The 26,445-nt window shown below is 37.0% G+C and overlaps 1 protein-coding gene across 2 annotated transcripts in view; it reads left to right on the forward strand.

Moving 5' to 3' along the window:
- The window catches only part of LOC113064107 (splicing factor, suppressor of white-apricot homolog), an 82,246-nt gene that overhangs the window by 40,810 nt on the left and 14,991 nt on the right, over nucleotides 1-26,445 (forward strand). For both annotated transcript variants that reach the window (XM_026234668.1, XM_026234670.1), the window contains exons 12-14: nucleotides 269-505; nucleotides 4,944-5,128; nucleotides 23,282-23,586. In XM_026234668.1, coding sequence (XP_026090453.1) covers nucleotides 269-505; nucleotides 4,944-5,128; nucleotides 23,282-23,586 — 727 coding nt within the window. The remainder of the gene's footprint in view (nucleotides 1-268; nucleotides 506-4,943; nucleotides 5,129-23,281; nucleotides 23,587-26,445) is intronic.

Raw genomic sequence — 26,445 nt, forward strand, 5'->3', positions numbered from 1 at the left:
TCATGCACCTACGTAGCAGCACCATGCCATGTCTCTCCATCTGTAATTGCTGTTGTTGTGCTCCGGTTGTGTCACTTAGAGTTTAAAAATGATGCGCTGACCCCTGTGTCTCCGCTGATGTAAATATAGATGAGCTGTTGGGCTTGACTGTAATAATCACATCTTTGACCATAATGACTGTACCTGTGCAGCAGATTTGTGCTAAGTGAGAAAGTGAGAGGTTATCGAGTCACCGGATAAAACGTGTCTGTTATCTCTCACTTTACAGCGTCCTTTGCACCCATCTGCTTCGCAATCAAGTCAAAAGAAAATGACCTTCTGCCTCTGGAGAAGAATCGTGTGCGACTGGACGATGACTCGGATGAGGATGGGATGAAGGGGGAGGTGCAAGAGGGAGCAGAGCTAGCGATCGGATTGGTCGAAGCAGCCAGAGAGCCTCCTCAACCTCCATTGGCCGAGGAGAAGAAACCAGTACTGTCCCAGGAAGAGCTAGAGGCCAAACAAGGTACGTCAATATCTTCACCAAAGAATTATTTCCTTCAGAAATAAACTTTCTGACAGCATGTACTCTCACCTGCTTGATCAAAACTGTGTGGAACTCAAAAATGTGAAATTGTGAATTTGCATCCTTCAATAGGTTTAATTTGAATAATGTGCTAAATCTGAAGCCATGTAATAGATTTAAATGACAAATTAGCTTAGATTTAAATCTGCAGAAGTCAAGAAGAAAGGAACGAGAGAATAAGGTAGGTAGATAAATGGAAGAAAAAAAGGAAGAAAAGAATGCAAGGAAGGAGATATGAAATATGAGTGAAGACCGATAGGATGGATTAAGGAAAAGAAGGAAGGATTATTTAAATGTAATGGTGCTATTTTGAATATTTTTGAGCTTCAAAGTCTCCACTCACTTTCATTATATGGAAAAGAGTGGCCAGAGTATTTCTCAAAATGAATAAGTCAAAGGGGTTTGGAAGATCATTTAAATCAGTTGTTCATTTTGAACTGTCCCTTTAAAGCCACTAGACTCTATTCATTGTCCATCTTTATAAATGCCAAGCATATTAGCAAGTTTTAGATTTGAATCACTATCTGTGGAGTTCAGAAGTTAAGTTTTGTAATTGAGTGTTTTCAAGGCTGTTCTTGGGTTATGTCCTGAAAAATTGTTGAAACAGAAAAGATGAGTTCGTTTGTGGAGTATTATGAAAATAACTCGTGCTGATTTCTCTCACCATAATTGTTACAGCCCAAATGTAATTTCTCACTGGCCAGAAGCTTAGAAGCTAGACCTCTTTTACTGTAACAAGATAAGTTTAAGAAATGATAGTTTATCAAGATCACATTAAGCCGAGAATTTGGCTTCACTTTTAGGACTTCTTCTTTGTTCTTTTGACCCTCAGAGACTTAAAATAGTGAGCTGATCTGATCGTTGTAACACCACGATGACTGGCAGCACATTAAATTACTCCAGCGAGGGCCAGTGATCTTATGTAATAGATCTGTCCATATGGACCACGCTCACTACTGGCAATAACTGTCCCCTGTATTTAAGAGGGAGTGCAATGGAAGTCAACAGAGAGCAGAAAATGTAAAACACTGATATACTATACTAAATAACACCAACCCTTAACTTTTAAATGGTGTTGTATATATCATGTTTTTGCTATAATGATACATTAGTATATTTTGGATAGTTTACCCAATGATGAAAGCCCTGCATCATTTATTCACCCTCCTGGCATTCCAAACTCATAGGACTTTCTTTCTGGTAACACAAAAGGATTTATTTTTTAAATGGATGAACTGGGTGCTGATTTCAGTATAAAATGACTGGAAAGGCAGGTCTGAAGGTATTATTTAATATGATGGATATGAGATTCAAATTAATCTAAAATCTAGCCTTTTGCTGTTGGCATCTATTCAATTATGACAGTTTTCAGATGTAAAACATCATAATTGGTTTCTGTGGTTTGCCATTGCTTAATTTTTTTGACCGTTTTTGGCCATATTGTTGAATTAATTGCACAGACACTATTTGGAGACGACTGAATGAAGTTGGATGATGACATCACTGAATCAACGATGACTTGAATTGAAAAATTGACTGTTTACTATTGTCCTCTTGAATTTTCACTTTTTTATTGTTTAACACTATAAAGTTGCTTTGACGATCTTACTTGTATAAAGCACTATATAAATAAAGGTAACGTGAATTGACATTGCACCATGACCAAACATCATTGTCACCTAGGGGAAAGACTAATTGTATAAGTGTACAAATATTGCATGGACCACTTTTATGGTAGTTTTTATGTTTGAGCTTGACAGCCCTAGTCTTCATTTACTTTCATTATATGCAAAAGAGTAGAGCCAGGATATTGTAAAATTTTTCATTTTCCAAGGAAGACAGAAAGTCATAGGAGTTTGGAACATCACAAGGGTGAGGAAATTATGACGGATGTTCACTTTGAGTGAAACTATTCTTTTAACAAGAGATGCATCTTTCGTTATAACATGCATGCTTTGCATTGGTTTTGTTGTTCCTCATTAGAAAGTAAGTTCGTTAAATCTCATCACTGACTTTGGACTGCACACGGCAGACACAGTAATGCTCTTGAAACAGAGGGGTAATTACAGTAATAAGACCAGATGCCCAGAAGAAGTTTACTGCATGAGGAAGTGAAATGAATGGCACTGCAGTCAAGAAGGCTTCACTCAGTGGCAAACTAGCTTAGATTGCATGACTATCGACCCGTCCGGAGGAACATAATCTGTATTGATGAGCTGTTAAAGAATCACAGATGCACAATTCAGCCAATGCTCTGTCTGTTTTCATGTGTTCATCCGTTACCTTTTAGTTTATTTACTGAATGGAGTGAGTTTGCGTGATTGTGAGTTTTATTGGGTCGACACTCTGCTGTTTCTTGTGGTTGTGAAAGCAGAGGCAAAGTATTCACACCCCTTGTGTATTTACCAGAGCTTGCCTGTTCATTGAAAATTGTAGTTTGAAAATGAAACCTCAAAAGGTAGCCTTATTGGATTTCGTCCTTATTTTATTTGCTGCCTCAATTGCAGATTGACTTCTGAAGTGTGTAGATGAGAAATTATGCATGAGAAAGCAATTTGCAGGAAAATGCAGAAAATTACTCGAGTTATTGCTTTTAGAAATGCAACAAGCAAATTACAGGTGTTAAGTGCTGTGGGATGCATTGAAAAGGCTTGTCAGGCATTTATTGCAACATTACTGAAGTCTACTGATCTAGGGATGCACACAGGAGCTTTAAAAAGTGCAGTCATTAGTAATGTAAAAAACAAATGATTTACACATGACACAGCTTCAATGCATTTTAGACTAATCTAGTTCTTGTAACTATATGAACATGCAAAAATCACTAATCATTTAAAAAAATTATTATAATTATTTGGGGGCATTTTAGATGAAATCTTGTGGAATAGAAGAAAACTGGTCATTTACTCACCTGTATGAATTCATTTCTTCAGTGGACAACAAAAAGTGATGTTATATACATCCTGTAAATGTGTTTTTATTTTTTTTATATGGAAGTTAATGTTGTCAGTACCATTATTTATAAAATACTATTATATTATTTAATTCTTTGAAAGATCTTTTCTTTTAGTTTGAGATTTAGTAGGAGTGTTACCCGTTTTTGACTATTGTATTGGTTTAAGTATTTATATTGTCTGTTTAGCTTCAATTTCTTTTTGGTAATTTAAGTACCTAAAGTTTTATCTGCTATTTATATTTTATTTCACTTGTTTGGATATCGAAATGGTGTTGTCCTTGGTGTCTGAACATAGAGAACTTTATGACCGTTTTAGAAATCGAATTATTTTCTGTATGTGTTTTGTATGAAGCTCATGGTATTTTTATAACAAAGAATGATAATGACATAACAAAGAGTCTGCCTATTATAATCCAAAATCAACTGTAGATAGTTATTGCAAGCAAGTTATTGCAAGCACTCAGTGATGGTTTAAACTAAAGTGACTCTTAAATAAATACATTAATAATTACATATATTTTCAAGTGTAGCTTGATGCTAATTGTACTTCTAATTGTGGGATATTCTTGATATTTGTGTTTCTGGTGTAGAACCAAACTTTATCAATCTTAATTTAATGCTGTATATTGAGCAGCGGATCATATACGAGATTGATATCTGAGGAAAAATACGTCAGTCGGCACCAGCTAGCGTGAAGGTGTGAATTAGCAGAAAGCTAACAGTCGTTTTGCACTCAGTGTGAAAGCATAGTTTGTCTGCGATTTTTTCCTCTCTTTGTCGCATTGCGTTCGGTGTGGAAAGGCCTTTACACACAGTATTATTTTACTCACAGTGACATAATAGAGAAGACTGTTCCCTCCAGTTGTTTTTTTTTGTTCCAGAGTTATACATGATTGTCCATGGCAGGGGGCCTATTTTTAGTGCGGACACTGACAGGGCCCTCTTCTTGTTCTTGTAGAATATAATGGCTTGTTTTTTTCTCCCGTTTTCCTTTTGTTATTTTTGTTCCTGTGAACAAAACCTGGAAAATTATACATGGGTACATTGCCTACTTGAGCTAGCTAAACTGAGACCCCATCAACCGTTATACAATCCATAACCAGGCAGCCTTAAACACCTAAGCAGAGAGTGAATGTCAGAAAGGATAATTCTATCACTGTAGATCTGAAACACTAAAATGCGATGCATCGTTATCTTGTAGCTTTTTAAGCTCTATGCAGTTTTTATGAGGCGCACTGGCTTACAAAACCAGGTAAGTCATGAGCAGCCTCGTCTAGAAACATTCTGCATTTGCTTAGTAGCAGGAACAGAATGCACTTGTGCACGCAAGCTCCCTTGCCTATGCTTTTAGTTGTCAGAGCATATGGTGTGTATCAAGACAAATGTCTGTGTGTCTGACCTTTCCTCCCCTTTGTCTTCCAGCCAAACAGAAGCTGGAGGACCGGTTAGCAGCTGCAGCGAGAGAGAAGCTCGCCCAGGCCTCCAAAGAGTCCAAAGAGAGGCAGCTACAGGCTGAGCGCAAGAGGAAAGCTGCCCTCTTCCTGCAGACTCTGCGAGGACCAGAGGCTGAGGTCAAGCATACCGAGGAAACTGCTGCTGCGTCTGAGGTTTGTTTGAGAGTGTGTTTGTGTGTGTGTGCATTTTTCAGCATCGTCCGTCTACTACCACATGTACCTAGGCTTTCTCTCAATTACTAGTACTAGTATGAACTGGATTTGAACGATGTTCAGATGTGTATTATATACTGTATCTCTGCCATATTGACATTGAACTTTGAATTTAACCACAAATAACAATTTCTTCCTACCTGTAGTGATTGCGCTTGAAAATAGCCCACTCTTCATTTCGCTTTTATTGCATTTCCTGACATGCTTGCCCGACAAAAAAAAATTATATGTTTGCTCTGCTCTTCAGAATCATGCACCGTGCCATCATGGTTATAGATTTGAGTGTTTTTATTTGATCGGTCAGCATCACGTCTGGATTCCTACTCAAACGCTGCTCTGGTTTCCTTGCGGTTTGTTTAGTCAAGTCCCCCTGTAAAGAAAAGCAACATATTTTATGGATCAATCAGAAATCTTTTGGAAATGCTCATTACTGCAAAATTATTCCTGACAACTGTTTTTCAGCAGTCTCTGGGGGTCAAGTGTGACTTTGTGTGCTGACAGATGAGATGACATTAAATGCGAACACATAGACGCTGTTCATTCTATCCCAGTTGTATTTTTATAGACTTGTAAGAGGAGTTGTTCCTAATTAGTTGTGCTGACAAAGCTGGTGTCTCCCAGGAAAAATGTCTGTTTGTACTTGAGTAGTGTTGTTTTTGGCGGCCTGTTTTAGTCTTGTATTTGTGTGAAGCTGTCATTTTAGTTTTATTCTTTTTAGTCAAATTCATATATATTTTTTTTTGTCTAGTCAAGTTTGTCAACTAAAAGTCTACTAAGAGCAATTTAGTATTATTTTAGTCAGAAATTTCCATGACGATTTTTGTCTAATTTTAGTCGACGAAAACTGATGACATTTAGTCTCTTTTTGCTAAAGCAATTCTATTTAACCCACTCAATATAGTACAAGTACCTAGCAGTATAGACAAACCCAAAATTATTTTAGCCAAATCCATTTCAAACCAGGGTATCTTATTATATTATTGTTACTTTATAGAATCGGAACAAAGATTTATAACATTTAGCTTAGTCTCATTTTGGTCAACGAAAATGAAGAGACATTTTAGCATAGTTTTTTTTTAATCCACATTTAGTTTTGTTTTTATTCGTCAACAATATTGCGTTATACATTTAATTATAGTCTTTGTCACATGACTAGCATTTACGTTGCGTCTCGTTTTCGTCACGTGATAAAGGTTCATTGACGACGATATTCAGTCATTTTTTGTTGATGAAAGCAACACTACTTGTGAATTTATTTGGATTTGTTTATCTTGTTTCAGTGTTTATAGACATCGAAGCAGCCCTGATGATTTCTAAATCCACTGAATCTTTGAATGAAAATGTCAAAATATCTCCAATTAATACCTCACCAATTTCATGCACTACAATTCAAATTTTTGGAAAAGACTTTGTTTTTTTGTTTTTTACAAATTGATAAAACAATAATTAATACATTTATTTAGCAATGATGAATTAAACTGATTGTTGAATTGTCAAAAGTGACAGTAAAGACATTTATAATGTCAAAGAAAATAAAAATCTCTTTCCATTTAAATGCTGTTATTCTGAACTAAATGCACTAAATTACTTCAGAAGTAAATGCATCATGGTTTCCACAAAAACAAACAAATGTACAAATATCAGCTTTTTAAACCTGTAATATTTCACAGTATTACTGTTTTACTGTGTTTTTGAGCAAATAAATGCAATGTTGATGAGCATAACAGACCTTTTCAAAAATATTAATAAAAAATCTTACAGACCCAAAACTTTTAAACAGAAGCCAAAATTTAAAATTGTCATTTACTTTACTAACATTAACATAATAGCACCATAAAACATAATTTTCAGTGAAAATTTGCTTCTCAAAGTCATATGGACCACTTTTATGGTACTTTTTTTCATCTTGATAGCTACCTAGCCAATATTTTAATAGTAAGCAGCATGAACACTTTTTTTATATATAATATATTTTCATCTACAGAAGAAAGTCATAGGAGTTTGTAGAGACACCCATTCCTTTAAGGACATAGTTTGGTTTTTAAAGGTTTTCTACATTTCTCTATGGCGTAATATTGTGTATGGTGTCTGCTTAGAGTGGTTTCTCAGCAGGTGTTTTTGAGATCGTATCCCTGATCTTCCTCCTACTCTCACTATAATGGCCAACTCTGCCTGTGTGCAGCTCATATTTCCCCTGATCTTCTCCGCAGGCTGCAAACACTGTTTCTTCTCCAGAATTTTTGCTCCATGGTGTTCATGGAGGGAGAGCGAGAAAGGCAGAAGTGTGAGATCGAGAGACACCATTAGGAAAAGTGAGAGAGAGTAGGAATAGGAGAGTAGTGGAGACTAATCTCGCCGTTTGTCTCCACTGGCGTGCGGTTCAGCTCCACATTAATGAGGCCAATGAAGCGTGAAATCAGAAGAAGCAGCTGGTGGATGCAGGACTGCTTCCTCTTGGCTTTTACCTGAGTCTCTCGCTCACATATACACAACACTACTCCTATACATTCCCAACCAACTAATCCATTATGAATGTCCTTCTGCTTCTTATTCTTGGACACCCAATTACTTGAGAGGGATGCCTTATTTAGTTTCCAACTTCTTACTTAACTTTACCCAAGGCCTGATTTCAGATGCACCTTCCAACAGCTTACGGCGGTTCAGTCATTTATCCTTGGGAAAGAAGCAAAGATAGTGTGGCTACACAAGTGATGTGCACTAAACTTTCTCTTGCGTATAAATCTTTTTTTGTCCCAACTAGCTCTGTCCACAGCGTTTAACAGGATTTTTTTTTTTTAATTATTCTGACTTTTTAAAAAATAATATTTTTTGCCAAAACTGTTTGAATCAATGTCGTTTTTTTTTTTTTTTTTTTTTTTTGCAGACCAATCAGGATATCGAACCACATAAAATGCTATTTTTATTTTGTAAATATTTTAATTCTGATTAGTATTTTGTGGAGGTATCTTAGTCTCAATCATTTATTAGTTTTTTTCAGAATTATTATTTTTTTGTTTGTTTGAGCATTACCTAATCTGCCGTTTGGTTTATCTGGCCAAAAGTATTTGTTGATCGCTTGGTTTTTATTTCTCGTAGCCCAGCTCATTATGAAATCTCATTGGTCTAAACTATTGCTCTTCACAACTGTTAAACCTGAATTATCTTCTGATTGGCTTGTGATTATTTCGTCTAGCACAAGAGTTTCACATTCAGTGTGAATAGGCAAATTATTTATTGCTGGGAACTTTGCATAGCTCTTGCTAGGGCTAGGTGATATGACAATACATATCGGATGGATTAAATTAAGTATTGTTTCATATTATGCTCTATCGTTTATTTCGTGGTGCCGCAAAATACATAGTTTACTGCAATAATTTCTTATCATTTGATTGACGGCAGTCTTACATGCATTACACGGTGTTACAGGCAGAAGCAAGAATTACAGCTGGTTATGAAAACTTCGTTTGCATACGTTTTTAAGCACTGCAGTTTAAAACCAACTTATTTTAGGCTGTTGAAACGCAAACAACAGAGCTATATGAACACTCTGTTTCTGTATTTTCTGTCTGTTTCCTTCGCCTTGCCTAGCCATTATCTTTTTCTGTCTTTTTCCGGTGACTCAGTAGTGGTAATGATTTCAGTCAATTTAAGCTTAATGCCAGCTGTGATCTCTGATGGAGCTGCCAGCATTGATCTTAGCTTCCTTTGCCTTTTTTTAGAAGTAGTGATGCACCCAAGTGAAAAGCTGAAACTGAAAATTCTATGCACTGGGTTGAAAATTGAAATTTAAAATTATAGTTTTTTTTTTTTGTTGAAAACATGTTTTTAAAACCACAAATGTGTCGCATCTGGATAATGTGAACTAGAACCAGTGTAGTGGTAAGTCTTCTTGTAAACTGAATAGACTATTAAAAAAAAGATTTATTCTGCAAAATATAAACACGTTTTCAGACCCTTATTTCCTTTCTAGAGCTCTATGCAGGTGAGAAAACGGCACAGCATTTTTTTTGTTTGCAGCTCCCTCCATCCAGATATGCAGCCTTTGGCGCTTTACTGATTGCTATGGCAACAAAAATCAAATCTAGCCAATTCAGCATGCATCAGGTCACGTTTCCTAGCTTTTACCAAACCCAGGATTGCTTCAATGTCTATAGATTCATTTAATAGCTGCAAATAGCTGTGTTTTACAGAGAACTCTTCAGAGTCCAGGGTGGTCGTACATTTTCGCCATGTTGAACCAATAGCCATCTCGTTCCATCACAGCCGGTCGTGACTGCAGCCCTGTTCGTTCAATAAGAGTTTTCCGTTTCTTCTGGAGATACTATAGAGTGCTTCTGGCAGAGCTCGTATTTGTAGGATTTCAGCTCTCGTTTGCTGGAGTGCATGATTGTGCCACAAGATCACAGGGAGAAAATAAAATAGCCTTGATCTGCACTGCTGTCGCAGGGCTTAGAAAGATAGATATGGTGTGACAGACAGGAGCGCTTTAAAGTGGAAATAAGACCCGGCTAATTGTTTGATGTTTAGCTACAACCTTCCGTCACGCTAAATGCTGTTTGGCAGGTCTCTCTCAGAAAAAGCCAAGCTTGAAATGGGAAATATGGACAGTCATCTGTGCAGCCAGGTGGCACTTTGCAGCGAAGCCCAGCAAAGTCTCTCTTTGCTTCCATCAGCAACTTCCATATTTCTCAATGGTTTTTAGCTCTTTTGCTTGAATTATTTGATCACATTGTTTTATGTCTTTTTTATGTATTTATGGAAAATTCACATTTTTTTTTATTGTTTTAGTGTCTTATCCAGCTTATTCCAATTTCTTTTATTATATAAATAAAATATAATATAATATAATATTTTTATTTTATTAAAATATATATTTTATTTTATTTTATATTTAATACACTTCCACCAGTTTCTGTGTCCCTTTTGGATCTTAAATTGAAAATAAAATAGTTTATTACACTACATCATAAAATAAGCAAGTATAATATATAACGTGAAGGAAAATTGATTAATTAAAAACAAATAAGTTAGACAAAGAACATTGCCAAAGTGCGGTTTATGCGACTGTCGTCTGTCCAATGCTTTTGTAGGATTTAGTGTAAATGTGTGTATCTGAATCAATAAAAGCTGATTTAGGGACACAGTTGTCCAGTTTCAGCATTTTCTGCAATTGGATTAAAGCATTAACAGCAGCAAATTTGAGAACGAAGCAGCCAAAGACACGTTTATTGATTGTGGGATGGGAGAATGAGAGGAAATTAGATCAGGACATGTGAAACGTGCATTTCCTTCATGAGTGCCACAAGCTCAACATCAGGGGAGGCTTTTGCGTATGGCACCCATTGCAGTTTCCATACCCTAGCATTCAGAGTCATCAGAACATCATGATGATGCTCCTTAAAGGTAATCCAGATATTTTTAGGAGAACAGACCTGAACATTTTGAGGTCGAGGCTTCTAATAGTGACAATTCATGCACTATTTCCAAGACCTATAACCAACCGCAGCTTTAAAAACAAGCCCAATGTTATTTGATTTATTACCAATTATTTACTAACAAAAAAAAAATTCCTACAACATATTAAACTGAAACAACTTATATTTGACAAGCACAAACTGAAGATATTTTACAAAAAATCCAGTGTTAATTTTGACACGAAATTTTAATTTAGTTTTAGTCTTAGTCTTTTGACTATAATTCTTTTTAGTTTTAGTCAAGTTTTAGTCATCTGATTTGTTTTAATTTTAGTCTTATTTTAGTCGACTAAAATTGCTTGGTATTTTAGTCGACTAAAATTGCTTGGTATTTTAGTCGACTAAAATAAGACTAAAATCAATAACAGATTTACTAGACAATTTTTTACAGCTGGTATAGGAAACAAACTTAACCAAAATATATAAAACACAAATTCAACTTTATTTCAACACAACTGTGTCTTTATTTCGATTCAAAAGCTTTTATGCAGCAACAAACACTGTCATGATAATGTAAACAATAACTAGCTGCCAATTGACCATCAATAAAAGAGAAATAACCTTAGGTCCAGGACCTTAAAGCTTACAGCTGAGCTGAACAATAAGTGCATACATTTAAAGTAAATATTTAATAAGTTGGCAGCTAGGTGGATAAAAAAAGTAACAAGATTTTATAAGGTATTCATTTGTCTAGCAATATTGTATGTTTTAAATACTACAATATTGCTAGATTTTTTATGTATAATGATAGGATGTGAACATTCATGTTTCACATGACTAATATAGAAATATTTGTGATATTGTCAACAAGTAGAACATTATAAAATATACTAAACATTAGTATTAATCAAATGTATTTATCATGATATTACGTATTAGTATTGTGCTCGCATCTAATTTGAAGAAGGGGCTATTTTACAGTACTTTTCAGTTCGTAATATTTAATGCTACAACATCTACGCACTGCACTATTCCAATTTTGCTTAGCTCAATAAACAAAAGAACATCGTTGTAAAATTACATTTGAGAAAATGTCCGGGTGGCTCGTCTGTAAATGTCTTTTCAAATTGGTTGTGTTCTTGCCACGAATGAGCGCTCTGCGTGCTTTACACTTTGTTTTGTTTTGTTCGTCGTCAAACGTGAAGTGAGCTGTGGACATTTTGTCGCTCTTTTAGACAGTAGGGACTTGAAGCAACAGCTGCGAATGGAACGGCTACAGCGACCGGAAGTTTGCCGTCACACCGCTGTAGCCAAGAACGTAAAAGTCACTAAGCGACGGTAAAACAGAACAGCACAACGCAGCATTAATTCATTTATTGAGATCCAAAAAAATATATAATTTAAAAAAGCAAGAGAAGGATTGCTTTTGGCGTTAAATGAAAATCTTTTGTCAGAAGAGGAGTTTTTAATATTGTATGATGTAAATAAGTCTAAAAACATAACATTTATTTACCTAACCTCTCACGTTGTAGCGACTCCGGCAAATCAGCTGTTCTACCGTAGTAGACCGTTAAATTAGAACGTCACAAAGTAGCAGTTAAATTCGCGCAGGCGCAATACAACGCCAGAATGGCGTTGCCGTTCCACCAGAGGCTGTTGCTTAAAGTCCCTATCACCTCTTCGAATGCCGACTTCCCGGGAGCTCATAAAAACTGAAAACCTTCGCTTCACGTCTCAATAAGTCAGGCTCTGATTGGTTCTCTTCTCTCATGCAGTCTGTTCTGTTTTGCCGGTTCTTTTGCTCATTCCTCGCATCTCTCCCGTCTGCTGATTTGATTTTCGTCACAGTCTATTTTCGTCTCGTCCTTTATTCGTTGACGATAATGTCAATCAATTTAGTCATAGTTTTAGTCTCCATCAGTGCCTTCTATTTTAGTTTTCGTTTCGTTTTCGTCGGCAAAAATATATTCGTGACGAAAATAATGACGAAAATATTTAGTCAACGAAATTAACACTGAAAAAATCAGCAAATGGCAATAAATCACGCACTATCCATTTATCGCCAATCCCCTGTGAGCAGAATAGGATTGGAGAGCTGGAAAAGGAGAAAAAGATGAGATTTAAGAGGAAGCTGTAACACATCCACATACTTGTATCCTAACTTGCTTCAATTATCACGCGTCTTTTTGATTAGCTCCCAGCAACTTATGCAGTAAAAACTGCACGAATAAGATAATTTTTTTTTATATTTAATGCTGTTCACTGTGAATTGTATTTATTGCATCATGCACTTTGGTTAGGTAATGTGGGTTTATTGTTCAGGAGTGTTGTCGTTGTATGTATGCCATACCATAGGTTTCCGTGAAATTCTTCCACTGCTCGACGTGCAGTTTTACTGTGACCAGCATAATGTTGTGATGGAAGTCAGTATTTATTCATGTTTGTTCATGGTCATTGTTATTTTGTTCACGGCTCAGACAAGCTGTGATTTGAAACACTCTTTTCTAATGATGCCATCAGTTTTGTCATCGTCTACTGTGTTTTTGCATCTGGTTGAGTGAAGTGTTAGATAATGTTTCAGCTTCTGTACAGCTGAATTGAAATGACGGACCACTTTTCGAAAAAGGGAGCTAGGATTCAATGGCAGTTCTCAAAGAATGCATTGATTAGTTCACTGAACTTTTTTTTTTTTTTTTTTTAACATGCAACTCGAGTTTGAATCTTCAAGCACTGCCATCATGAAAGAATTACGATATTAACAATTCTGTGTTCAAGATCTAAAATGAGATTTGCAGTATTATAGAAATGCACCTTCTGTGCGACAAGAAATTTTTTTTCCTGCTTTTTGTAAGTTTGCGCATCCAGAGGTTTTGAAAATTCAAACAAAGTGAGCTTGTCATGCGTCTAATTTGCTTTATTCCAATTTATTTTATTTTAATTGTTTAATTTCATAATATTAAGAAAGCATCTATATTACATAATGGAAATTAAAAATCGATTAATTGAAAATCAGTTACCTTAGTTGAAGAACATCTGCCAAAGTGCAGTTAATATGTGACTGTTTCTCAGTTTGTCCAAAGCTTTGGCGGGATTTAGTGAATTATTTTTTATTATTATTGTTATAATAATCCTATTCCAAAAGTTCCTGTGTGGTGGAGTCCAAAAATCTGTCTATTTGTGTCTTCCTTCGGACAAGAACAAAATACTCCAAATTAGCACTAAATCAGTGCAGTGCTTTTCTGTGCTTCGTTGCCATTGGATGTTCTGCCAATAGCAGTACAGCTTCGGGAGGACCAGCTTCCCAACACATGGTCTGAAGTAAGTTTCCTCTGACCACTGTTCCGCTGTAAGATATCGGCATGTTTACTGGTAAAACAAAGCAGCCGATCATGCACACCTCAAAACCGTATTGAATTTGTGCTTATGGATCCGTCTGTCACTGTGAGATGGTATCAGGACAGCTTATCCTGTACTCACTTTCTGTAGTATCCATGTGCATCCTCACGTCTCTGAGATTTTTCCTTCAAACAAAGTTTTCTCACAATGTAGTCCCCCACTTAACACCCACAGCCAAACGCACTCTTAGCATTGATTGATGGGCACAGACAGATTAGTTTTAATGCTATTCTGACTAGAACTTGACCAACATTCATCACAGCTCTACAGATTTAATCTGAAATAAAATCCTAACAGACTGTTGCCATACATCCATATGGATTATTTGAAAATCTAGTTTAAATAGCTGTGATTACTGTTGAACCTGTGGCTTAGTGTTTCACTTGTATAGCTGTGTTGGTTTGAGTTTGATATAATTATATATTTCTTATAACTATTCGGTTGTTAAGTGATGACGTAAGAAGCGCTGTTTCCGGGTCCAAGCCTCAACTCACTTCACTTGAGAATACTACCTCAGCAGCCGTTTATGAGCACTGTTTATTCATATTAATCATTTAAGCTAAACGCTTTCAAACTTACAGTTTACATTACAGTCTCCCTGCTCACAGCGTCCCAAACTCAAATAATGTTTTAATATTTTTTTTATATTTATATTTTCATTGTCTGGCTATCTGGGACTTCGGTATGGAGTTAAAGGTTAAGATTATAACTTTTTCGCTAATATTCTATCACATTGTGAGTTTATATTGGCACCTTTTGTTGTTTTCTCATGGTAACTGATAGAGCGTTTGGACACGGAAGCGCTGCTACGTGACGTCAGACTTAACAAGCGAATAGTTGCCTTGCAGCATACTTAAAACTAACTTTCTTGGCCTTTTTTGTTTTTGTGTTATGTGACACTTTTGAGAAGTCAACATTTATTATAGGCCGGCGATTGATGAGAACAAAAAAAAAAAAACATCAAATGAAGGGCCTGTTTTCGGTTAAGGCAATATTTTGCTGGAGCTGTCCTTTTTTTCCTTAAAGTCACCAGACAGAATTAAAAAGGGGAATGGAATCGATGGACCCTGAGGAAATGAGGCTATCTGAAACTGTTGATGCTCACTGCCACTGTGTCTGTGCTCACTCTAATTAGTTTATACATAAATCCATGCCAAAGATTTAAGAGCCCACTATAACTTTTATCCTGACCTAAAAGGAGTAAATTGGCTACGGATTAGCTCTCAGCGAAAATAATTTTTACCTCAACAAAGATTGCTTTTTCACTGTTGGACCATTTGTCACAAATCCCAAATGTCATTCAGAAGACAGAAACAGGTTCTTAAATGGGTTAGTTCACCCATAAATGAAAAGTCATGTATGCCCCCCTCATGTCTTTTTGAAACCTGTTTTGAAACGAGTTATACACTCTTAGAAATAAAACTCTCATTGGCATCAATGTCTACGTGAAGAACTTTGAACATCAACAGAATCTTTCCATTGCACAAAAGGTTCTTTATAGTGGAAAAAGATTAAATTATTCAAATGTTTTTACACTAAAAATACTGAAAACCCATGAAAACTTTTTTTAGGGAACTTTTTTTTTTAGGTCGCTGCAAAAACTCCCATTTTGGAACCTTAAATTTTATAGAGTATAGTACAATGTTTAATCTGCTTTTTTCCATAGAATAAAAGTGAATTGTGACCATGACTGTTTGAAGTACGATTTCCAATGAGTAAAAGTAAAGGTCATTGCACACCCAAAATCTTCGCATTTGTGATCCGAAAAATTTCCGATGTAATATTTTTTTGTCCTCTCTCTTTTTAAAAAGCGTATAAGAAAGAGGAAATACTGGGTCCATCCACTCCTGCGATTGTGTAGAGAGGAAGGAGAGTTCCACCTCCTTATCAAATAGCTGCGGGATTATCCAGACCGATTCAAAGTTTACGTACATTCGATTGTCAGTGGCTCAGTATGATGTTTTGCTAGCGATACTGGAGCCACATATTAAAAAGACCACCAATTTCCATGTATCAATTGATCCTGAACAGAGACCGGCAGTATGTCTAATAGCTGTATAATAATATTTGTAGTAATTTTGATACAATAATATTTGTATATATAATTGTAGGTATCTGAGCACTGTTGATTCATTCACCACCTTTGCCAGGAGTTTTACGGTGGCTCAGAGTTTTCAAAACGTCTCTCAAAATGAGTTTTTATACAGTCTATGGTTTTTACGGATGTGAAAAACGCAGAAAATCGAACCTGTTACAATAAACTTTTGATAGACGAATGTTTCGGAGGCAGTGTGCAAGCATGATTGACGTAATGTGAGGTCGAATTAAATTTTTGACGTGCGGAAATTTTGCTTCCAAATTTGGACTGAGTGTGCAATGGCCTTAACAATGTAAATCTGTTCTTTATACAAAGTCTTCTGAAGAGTCAGAATCCAAGACTAAATTTGCTATAATTTTGTGGTTCTCTTTTGACCTTTGGTCCACATCCACTTACATTGTATGTAAAAAAAAAAACAGCCCTTTGTTATTATTTTTTCAAATAATTTTACTATTTAATATTTAATATTAGTGTTATTGTCATGAAATGTAGTTTTTAAAGTATTTCAAGGGAGAATGTAGGTTAAAACTCAAATCTGCAGTTTATTAAGACAGCGCCTATTTAAAAGTTGTTTAGCTGATTTCTGAGACCAACCGCCCTACACGATCAGCGGGAGCTCAGTGCTTGACTCCTAGTCTTTATGACATTTTCCGCTGGCTCTGTGTCTTTAGTGAAATATACATAAAAGTACATAAAATGTGATCTTTGGTCTTCAATTAATCTATTAATATGTTGAAATGGGGAAAAAAGTTCCTGGTACAATTGTTCTGGGTAGTTTCGGTGGAAACGCGGGTTCTGACAGCAATATCTGAATGTCTGCATTTGTGTTTGCTGTCATTGCTTTTGTATGTGTTTGTCAGGAAAACTGTATGTATCTTCAAAATGGCAATTATTTGTATATTTCCACCTCATGGTTCACCAGCCAGGAAAATTAAGATGCATCTCGACATGTTGTCGAGAATTATTCTGGGTGCTAAATAAACAGGCGGCATGTAATCATTAAAGCCATATTTTTCACCTTGAGTGTATTCAGAATAATTAGCAAATGTTCCGGACTGCAGAAAATCTTTGTGCCAGCTGGTCGTTCTGCCGTCTTTCGTTTGATGAATGCACTGTAAATTGTTCACAGTGGACTGCCGACTCTCCAGCGATGTCTTGGATTGACTGCTTTATTGCTATGTCTTGTACTTTAAGCCTGTTTCTTAATATTGACCTTTCATTATTAAGTGGAACACACAGGAATAGTGGAGCTCACAAGACACCTACTCATTGCCGTTCTTTTGAATATCAGATGTTACAGTATGGTCACCTTGTTCTTCACTTTTGATTTCGTGTTTTTTCTTCGGACTGTGATCATTGTCGCAAACTGTCACTGTTTAAGAAAGAACAACACAACGGCTGAAACAGAAGCCAGGCCAGTTCCCACCTCCCTTATTCTTGTATTTCCTGTCTGTCTTTATTTTAAGCGTAAGATTTAACTTTTTATTTTATTTTCAGCATTGCTGCATTTTCTTTTTAAAGAGCCAATCATGTGCTTGATGCGAGTCTGTTGTTCTTAATAGAGACTGGTGGCCAAGTGGATAAAGTTAAAGCACTTTTCTCTGTTATTTAAGCAGTATTTATTAGACCGTGAGTATACAGGCAAGCAGACATCTGTTGCGAAGACTAAGGTCTCCCTTCACATCCTTTTGTGTGTGAGTTTTTATCATGGCTGTCGGGACCTGTTTGCTGTGCCCAAAGTGTGCTTATGTGTACTGGAGCGTGTTCATGCTCCCAGTTGCACACACTCTTGCCCCAGGGCTGTGGCATTTCTCTTCCTCTGATGTGTGATTTACCATTTAATTGATTTGGGCACTTTGTATGCGAGCGGCTCTTTTTAAAAGAAGATCCCATGAGAGCGGTGTTTCCAGCAGGTACTGCTTTAACAAGAAAGTCGGCTCACAGGAGGGAACACGCTCCTGATTAGTGACAAAAGCAGGGGTGTGGAGGTGAGACTCTGTGCCTTTGCACTTCTCTTTTGTCCGTGTTAAACGAGAATGCTGGGATTGGTGGTGTCGCTGAAGCGACTGGAGTGTATCATGACTGGGATGGAGGTTTCTGAAGCTGTTGTTGAACAGTCTGCTTATTTGACATGAAGAAATTGTGAAGGCTTCGAGTCAACCAATTGCGTGATTCTGGGGTGGGGCTAACTGTTTGTTTCTGACCAATGGCAGAAGATGAGGGATTGTTTATAAAAAATAAAAAAACATTTTTGGAACGACATGAGTCAATTAATATAATAAACACCACCAACTGTCCCTTTAAAAACTCATTATATGTTAGTTTGACTCATTTCAGAATGGCTGATCATTTTGTTTTCTTCCATTTATAATTTAATGTAATTACACTTAACAGTTTTTGAATCACAATAAATTGGCAGGTCACTTTTTTTTTTTCAAGCAAATTTGCTATTCAGTAAAGCCGTTGTTATATTAGTTCCCTTTATGATTGCCGGCAGTTAAACAATCAGTGCGTTTCTTTTATAGTTCACTTCCCTGGTTGGAACCTTCCAGAACGTTAGTAAGAACGCCTTGTGTTGCTGTTACTTTGCCAGGCACCTCCTGACAGATGTCCATTCATCATATTGGCATACTGCAGGAAAAACAAGCTAATTATTTTTGACTTAAAAGCATTCTTTCTACCCCCCTGAAGACGAGAGCTCCACCAGCATTGAAACATTCATGGATTGTTCATAATGAATAGCCAGTTTTTAGATTATTCATTGTTGGCTTGATTAATGTGAACACTTCCATCACTCACTGCTCATTCATCAGTACTAAGCAGAAGAGAAGACTGAATTCAGCCATGTTGACTGGTTGAACTTCAGCCATTTCCATTTAAACCACAAATTGAAAATATTCCTATTTGATGGGGATTAGTGGCTTGTAATAAATCAGTTTTAAGACTTTTTAATTAAAGGGTTTTATAGGATGAGGACTTGATGTCATACAGCTACTGGGGGGAAAGTATGTGCACCCTTTATATTTATCTTGATTTCTGCATGAATTCAATTTAAAAGACAAACACATTCTATATCTTTACTGAACATTTTACAAAGCAGGGTGGGAAAAATGCAAACATTTAGATTTAATAACTTCGAAGGAATTACCATTTTTTCCTTTAAGAGACTTTACGGTTTAAAATATTCTTAGAATATATTGTATAAATTAATCTCTTGAGGTCGTGCTAAAGCATCTCAATCAGTTTGAGGTCAGGACTCTTCTGTTGAAGTATTCCTGTTGTTGGTTTACTCTTGTGCTTTGTGTGACTGTCCTTCAGTTGACAGTCGGATGACCTTGCGTTCTCTTATGTCCTGATCAGGGCCGGATTTATGCATAGGCATTCTAGGCATGTTCCTATGCTTGCTCGTCCAGGGGGGCCAAAACACAATGAAGAGAAATGTATTTTTGTAATGCTATGGGCTACCTACAACAGCAAATGAGCTAAAACCCCTAAAAACAAACTTTTTCCATGTTTTCCAAAAAAATTTTGTCCTATATTACGATAAGAGGTAAAGACCTCCCTGGTCCTGAAAACTTTGGAATTCTCTTTTCCTTTGACGATAGCAAGGGATTCAGGCCCAGAGTCATAAAAGCAGCCCAAATCCATGATGGCCCCTCCTCTGCTGTTCTTTTTTTTTTTTTTTTATATAGTGTCCCTACAAGGCTTTTAGAGACCCCTTTCAGTTTTTGGCAGATCAACAGTTCTCAATCTCAGATGTTCAAAGAATTCTTTTGCTTGAGGTTTGGTACACATCAGGCAATGCTTTTTGTGATTTAGCAAACCCACAGTTTTAGGGCAGCGCTGACCAACACCACCAATTTCGCCTCACTGACTGAACTCAAGGTTAGTTGAACTCAAGATTACATGAGTTGTCATTAGCCTAGGTGTTCACATACGTTGTCCTCCCTGCAGTGCGAGTGTTTTCACACCGTGTTCATTAGACACAAGAAAATGTGTCTCTGTGTGTAATTTTTCAACAGACTGTTGAAGGTCAGATCAAAATTGATCAGAAATAGTTAAATTGAAAGGGTTCACATAATTTTGATGACTTAGATAATTGACAGAAAATTTGTGACCAGCTTGCATTGTTTGCATGGTCTTAGAGAATTTGCTCTAAACAAGTCTCTGTCAATTTGTTTTTTCCATAATCAGAGTCAGAGATCCTGTGGGAGAAAAGTGCCCTAATGTTCCATACGAATGTCGGGTGAGATTAAAGCTTCCCTGTGGTCCCCAAAACCACTACAGCGCTCCTTTTAATGCTTCGGACCATGATTTGGAGATCAAATGTGTGGTGGTGTATTTGTTTTTTTTAGAGGAACACATTTTTCTTTTGGCAAGTTGATATGAAGTCCATTCCTCTGTAATTACGAAGATAATAGCTTTTTAGACTCCCATTAGATGTGACACATATTGTGTGTGGAGAGAAATCGTAAATAAATTCAACTCCGGTTTCCCTGAAGTGCCTTTGGAACGATTGTCCTAAACTCCAGGCTCTCCAGATGCTCCTTCAGAATTAGGGAAACGATAGCCTTTCGTTAAGAGAAGCTAGAGAGAATCATAAATAATGGTTCGTTCCAGCAAAGCCCAAGCTAATTAGCACAGTGCTGAGTCTCGACTCGTAGGCTGTGCCAGAGTCGTTGCACCTCAGTCTCCCAGAATCCCAGGAGAGCGAGGTAAACTATGGTGAAGATCAAAGACTCATTCTAGGTGTCATCATTTGAATGAAAAAGGCAGTCTGTGCTTTTTCTGGCTATAGGAGAGACATTGACTATCCAGAGAGTTGTGCTGCTGCTCATGCATTTAAATGGCTCTCATAACACACTGAATCTGCCTTGTGCAGTCAGTGTTTGGGGAAAATCTGAGGAGATTGAGGTGATCGTGTCAAAAGCTGAGGAAGACTGATCTGCTGACTCACCTCTGATGCTTTCCCACCCTTTGTGACCTGGGGTGCGTATATACTGTGAAGAATATATACAAGGAAAAGGCTGCTGGCTGTAAATCACTTCCACCTAAGGCACCTCCACCATGACTTTTTTTTCCTCTAAACTGTCAGTCCAAACTCTTTCGATCCAGTTGAAATGGTTAAAAAAAAAAAAAAAACTACTGTAGTGAAAACTTATATGAAGAACAGATGGATTAAATATTAAATCACTGCAGATGGAGCTGATTAATTGTTTTGATGACTCCATACATTTGCTCTTCTGCTGTTCTAGGTGCTTAATTTGATTATTTATTCAGTTATTTAGAGACCGTTTTGCACTCATATCCCCCAGTGTCTCTTACTGAGAAAGTAAGGCTGTAATTAACCCTTAAAGTTGTCTACCATTTGAAGGCTGTTTCTTTAGTCAGGCTGATTTGCTTTAGTCACAGTCTGAGGCTGAACAAACACAATGTTTGACTTATTTATAGATCAATAGATGATAAATGCAATCCTCAATTTGCAATCTTTGCCGTGTGTGTAAGGACCAAATAAAAATGTTAGGGAAACAAGTGAAAGGTTAGACCTTGCCGTTTGTCTCCTACTAGCACTCCCACCTTTCACTCAACTCCATTTTCCTCGCTCTCTACCTTTCACTTGGACTTCTTAACAGAGTTCCAAGAGTGGAACAGCAGCGTGTTTTATACTGTGGGGATTTAGATGCAAACTTTCTCCTTATTAACATGTGCAAATGACTAAGCTCTTTAACTTTGCTGACCTGACATTCTCAGCTCCTCTCAATAATGGTGTACTTAGTAGTACTTAAAAGGGAAGGCATCACTATTGCTCATACATTGGTTTATGTATTTTTTACAAAGCCGTAACCCTAAGTATTAAACTTCTTAATTTGTCCTGCAAAGTTTATACTATGCAGTATGTGCTCAAATAGAGGCATGCTGTGCTATTACTTTAATAGATTTTAAGCATTTTATATGATAAAACTGTGAATTCATGTTAAAGGTGGCACCCAAGCCATATCTTGTAACCAAAACATCATAGACTTGAGGCTGTCCTCATTTGACTTGGACCTGTAAGAAACCCCATAGCAATGCTTGGTTTTTTTCAGAAAATGTAAAACTATAAACATGCTGATTACGTGGCTCTATCAGGCTTGACATTTTAGAGGGCACTTTGTTCCTATCTCTCTAAAACAGAAGCGCGAGACTGGACAGTCGTCCACACTCTCCTTTGGGGTTTATCTAGCCAAATGTTAACCCAAAGCCCCTGAAATCAAACTCAACCCTGCGTCCCATTATGTAACTCCAGCTACAGAGTTATCAAATTGAATACATTTGCTTATCTTCCATCTACAGCACCTTTCTTGCCTTGAGCAGCACTATCTTTTACATAAGAGACGTTCCCATGGTAGATAGAGAGAAAAAAACCACTTTCTAGATTAATTGGGACAAGGTTAAAAATACTTTAGGATGATATTGCGTCCTGGTTCAGTTTAAGCTCTCCAGAGCTGTATTACATGACCTATAGCCCTTAGATTTTGAGCCTGACTTTTGAGTCCGTCGCCTTTTCTGTCTAATGATAAAATAGACTTTTTTATTTCATTGAGTGTGATGAACTGAGGCCCGCAGATGTGGTTATAAAGGCGTGAGCTGCAACGTTGATTGACGAAATATCATTTCTGATGGCAATCCAACAGCAGAGGGGATCTCATTTAACAAGACAGACACATATTGAAGTGATTACGACAGAAGAGAATGGCCAATTATACTTCTGCCAGACCCATATTATGCTGCGAAACAACCAGCATTTTTAATTGCCGCTATTTCTGGGGTGGAAGGAGTGAAGAGGAGCTATTAGGACCAGGGATGGAAAAGACAAAGGCACTGCTCTGGGGTGCCGTCCACATACATCGTATCAGTGCTTCCTTTCACATGGAGACATAACACTGATGGCAAAAACCTTTCTAAATTGGATACGGTCCTTGAGACCATTCGAAGCCAGTTGCGGCTCTATTGATTGGAGCAGATGCGCAAATTTAGAAAGCCACCGGGACCAACTTTCATCTCAAATGTGTTGTAATTTTTTCTGAAGTAAGCAACCCGATTGAATTTTGCTTATTAAAAAGGCAGTTTTCTTTCATGTGCCCGTCCGAGTTGTGCTTCAGGTCTCACGTGTCTAATCCCTGTTCCTTTGTTGTGTCTCTACAGCTATTGGCGTCCACCCTTCCCATGAGCGGCATCCCTAAACACACGTCTCGTATACCAGGATTTGACTACCAGCCCTTTGAAAGTGCACTAACAAGGAGTGCAAATGCCCCTGCATCTCATGTGACCACTTCTTCCTCGTCTTCCTCCCGTGTGCCTGAAAGGGAACGGGATAGGGATCGGGATCGGGATCGAGACAAGAGGAAGAAGAAACACAAGAGGAGGTCTCGGTCCAGGTCCCGCTCCAGATCCAAATCCAAATCCAAGCACTCTTTGCCCAGTGCCTATCGCACCTTCAGGAGATCCAGGTAAAGGCTTGGGAGTTGTAACACATTTCCAGCAAGGCTGTTAAAAAGAGTTTGTTAATTGCTAATGGCATGTACCTAGGGCTACATTTACTGAAATGTAATTATGTTTTAAAAACTGCCTTTTCCACCTTTTTATCCATCCAAAAATGTGGTAATCTAAGTGGCCTTTTGAGTTAAATGTAAAATGTGGTTTTAGGGCTCAAAAGTTGGAATTAATCATTTGAACATTTCACTTCTTAAACTTAGAAATACAGTTGCAGGAAAAAGTATGTGAACCCTGGGGTTTACTTTGCATTTCTGTATAAATTGGCCAAAATGTGATCTGATCTTCAACTGTGCCACAGACGTGCTTACACAAATAAAACACAAACAGGAAGTAGTTTTTATTGAACACACAGTGTAAACATTCAGTGCAGGCTGGAAAGAGCATGTGAAACCTTCCATTTAAAGGGACAGTTCACTAAAAAAATAATTTCACACTTACTCCTCCCTCAAGTCTGTTTGACATTTTTCTTCTGCACAAAATATTTTTTGAACAATGTTGATAACCGAGCATTGACTTTCATTATATGGACAAAAAAATATCTACATATTATTTTAGGTTCCTCAGAAAAACTAAAATCATACAGGTTTGGAACAATGTTAGGGTTGGACAATTCATTTTCTGTGAACTCTTTAAATTTAGGGTCTGTGTGCACCAATTGATTCCTGTAATTGCAGCTCAGATTTTCAGATAGGAAAATCAGGAAGATTTTTGGAGTAGTAGTGATTTAGTTGAAGAAGAAAAGCTTTTAATGATTAGTATATGCAGAAATCATTAGCAGTAGTCCAAAGCTTAACTTACTTTCTCCTGCATCCTACTGTACATCTGGGGAGGGTAGCTTGTCAAAAGTTTTGTTTCCAGAAATTGAGGCAAAGATGCAATACCCCACCTCTAAACTTTTTGTTCACCCCTCCGCCTCCCTTGTTTTTTAATTGGTCCTCTTTATTGGAAATCAAGGATTATTTTTCATTATCCGCTGTTGAAGTACCAGCAATTACAGTCCCTTCATAATGCTCACCCTGACACACCCTAATATAATTTCTGGAGATTAAATCATTTGGCCGCAGCATTTAAATCACTCACAGCATGTAAAAGGTCTTCTCTCTCTCCCTCCCTCCCCCCACCCTCCCCCAATCCTTTAAAGGCTTTCGGTCTTTTCCTTGGTTATATTTCTATGCAAATTTTCCAAACAAGGGCAAAAAGTCTGGCTAGGTGAAATATCGGAAGGAGTAAAATTGCTTCTTCTAAAAAAAAAATAAAAAAAAAATAAAAAAAAAAAATATATATATATATATATATATATATATATATATATATATATATATATATATATATATATATATATATATATATATATATATATATATATATATATATATATAAAATATCTGACAAACTGTAGAATAATCTTATGTCTGTGCAAGAGAAAGATTGAGATGAGTTTTGGGTAGAAGCTCTTCTTAGACTACTAATCTAGTTTGACTGATACTCTGTAGATACCGCCTTGGCTTTAGCCATGTTCTCCATCTATCCCTGGTGGTTTTCTTATTCCTCTGTTATTGAGCTGCAGTTCATCCGCTTATTTCATAGGCTTTTTGCACTGCTGCGCAGACTGCAGCGTCTGCATTAAGATGACAATCCCATCTTCGTCTAAATCCAGATGTCTCACCTCCAAGTTAATTTCTCATCGGGTACAGCCCCATCATGGCCTTTCCAGTGTTGCCCTTTCCCATTAGTTCTCAGGTGACCTGAGTTAATGAGTGCCTGAAGTGGCACTACACCTTTGTTTACACACACCCTGTCTGTCTTCCCCTTCCACAACCATGCCCTTAGTAGACATGGACATGTACGTTTCTCTAGCCAGACATGTGCCTCTGTGGTTTTGACCTTGTTCCCTGATTGCTGTCAAGTGGAGGAGGGCCTTTAGACCACGAGTGTTTGTTTTCCAGCAGGTCAGAATCCTGGTCAAGTGTGTCTGAGGATTGCCACTTCAATAGAGGAAATGCATGTTAAAGTGTTCAGCTTTCACCTTTTGTACTCTCCCCTAGTAATTGCTGTTCTTAGCGAGCTGATTTTGAATTTGAGAGGAATTTAATAAACTATTTGTCATGTATTCTAAAGAAAATCGAGGTAAAGTACATGCCAAGTTTTCAAATACTAGGAAGCAGGATTTAGAGTTTTTAGATTTTAGATCTGATTTGTACTTATAAGCTTATAGGTATTATATTTTCAGCCACTGCAGGCCAAAGCACTTAATCTACAGACTCAATTCAAACTTTTTGACTTAACTTTGACTTGACTTAAATTGATCAAAAATTTAACATTTCAAATCTCACCAAAATAATTTGCATATATATATTCACCAAGGCTGAATTAAAAATACAGTTTCTATGTTGTTGCAGTGAAATCAGTAATATTACGATACTAAATCCGCTGTTTTCTTACTGAGTATGTTTTAAAATGTCTTCAGAGTAACACGGTTCTTCAGAAATCATTCTAATATGCTGATTTTGTGATCAAGAAACAACTAGGTAACTTTATAAAGGAACATTAGTAAGTTGTATTAAACTTCGCCACAATCCTGAGCCTGTTGGTTTTTATTATAGCCTTCATTAATAACAAGCCCATATCTCAGTCTGTGAGTCCGACAGTGAACATTAAATTAGTAATCCTAGGGCCAGCAGTGATTATAAAGCACCTACATTCTGACATCAAAGATGACCATTGTTGTGCCTGTAATTTTTGTTACCGCTAATAATGCCGGTGTCAGAATTTAAAGCTACTCGCTCATTTTTATTTGCTGTCTCCTGACACCT

Source organism: Carassius auratus, chromosome 46 (assembly GCF_003368295.1).
Source record: "Carassius auratus strain Wakin chromosome 46, ASM336829v1, whole genome shotgun sequence".
Classification (NCBI taxonomy): domain Eukaryota; kingdom Metazoa; phylum Chordata; class Actinopteri; order Cypriniformes; family Cyprinidae; genus Carassius; species Carassius auratus.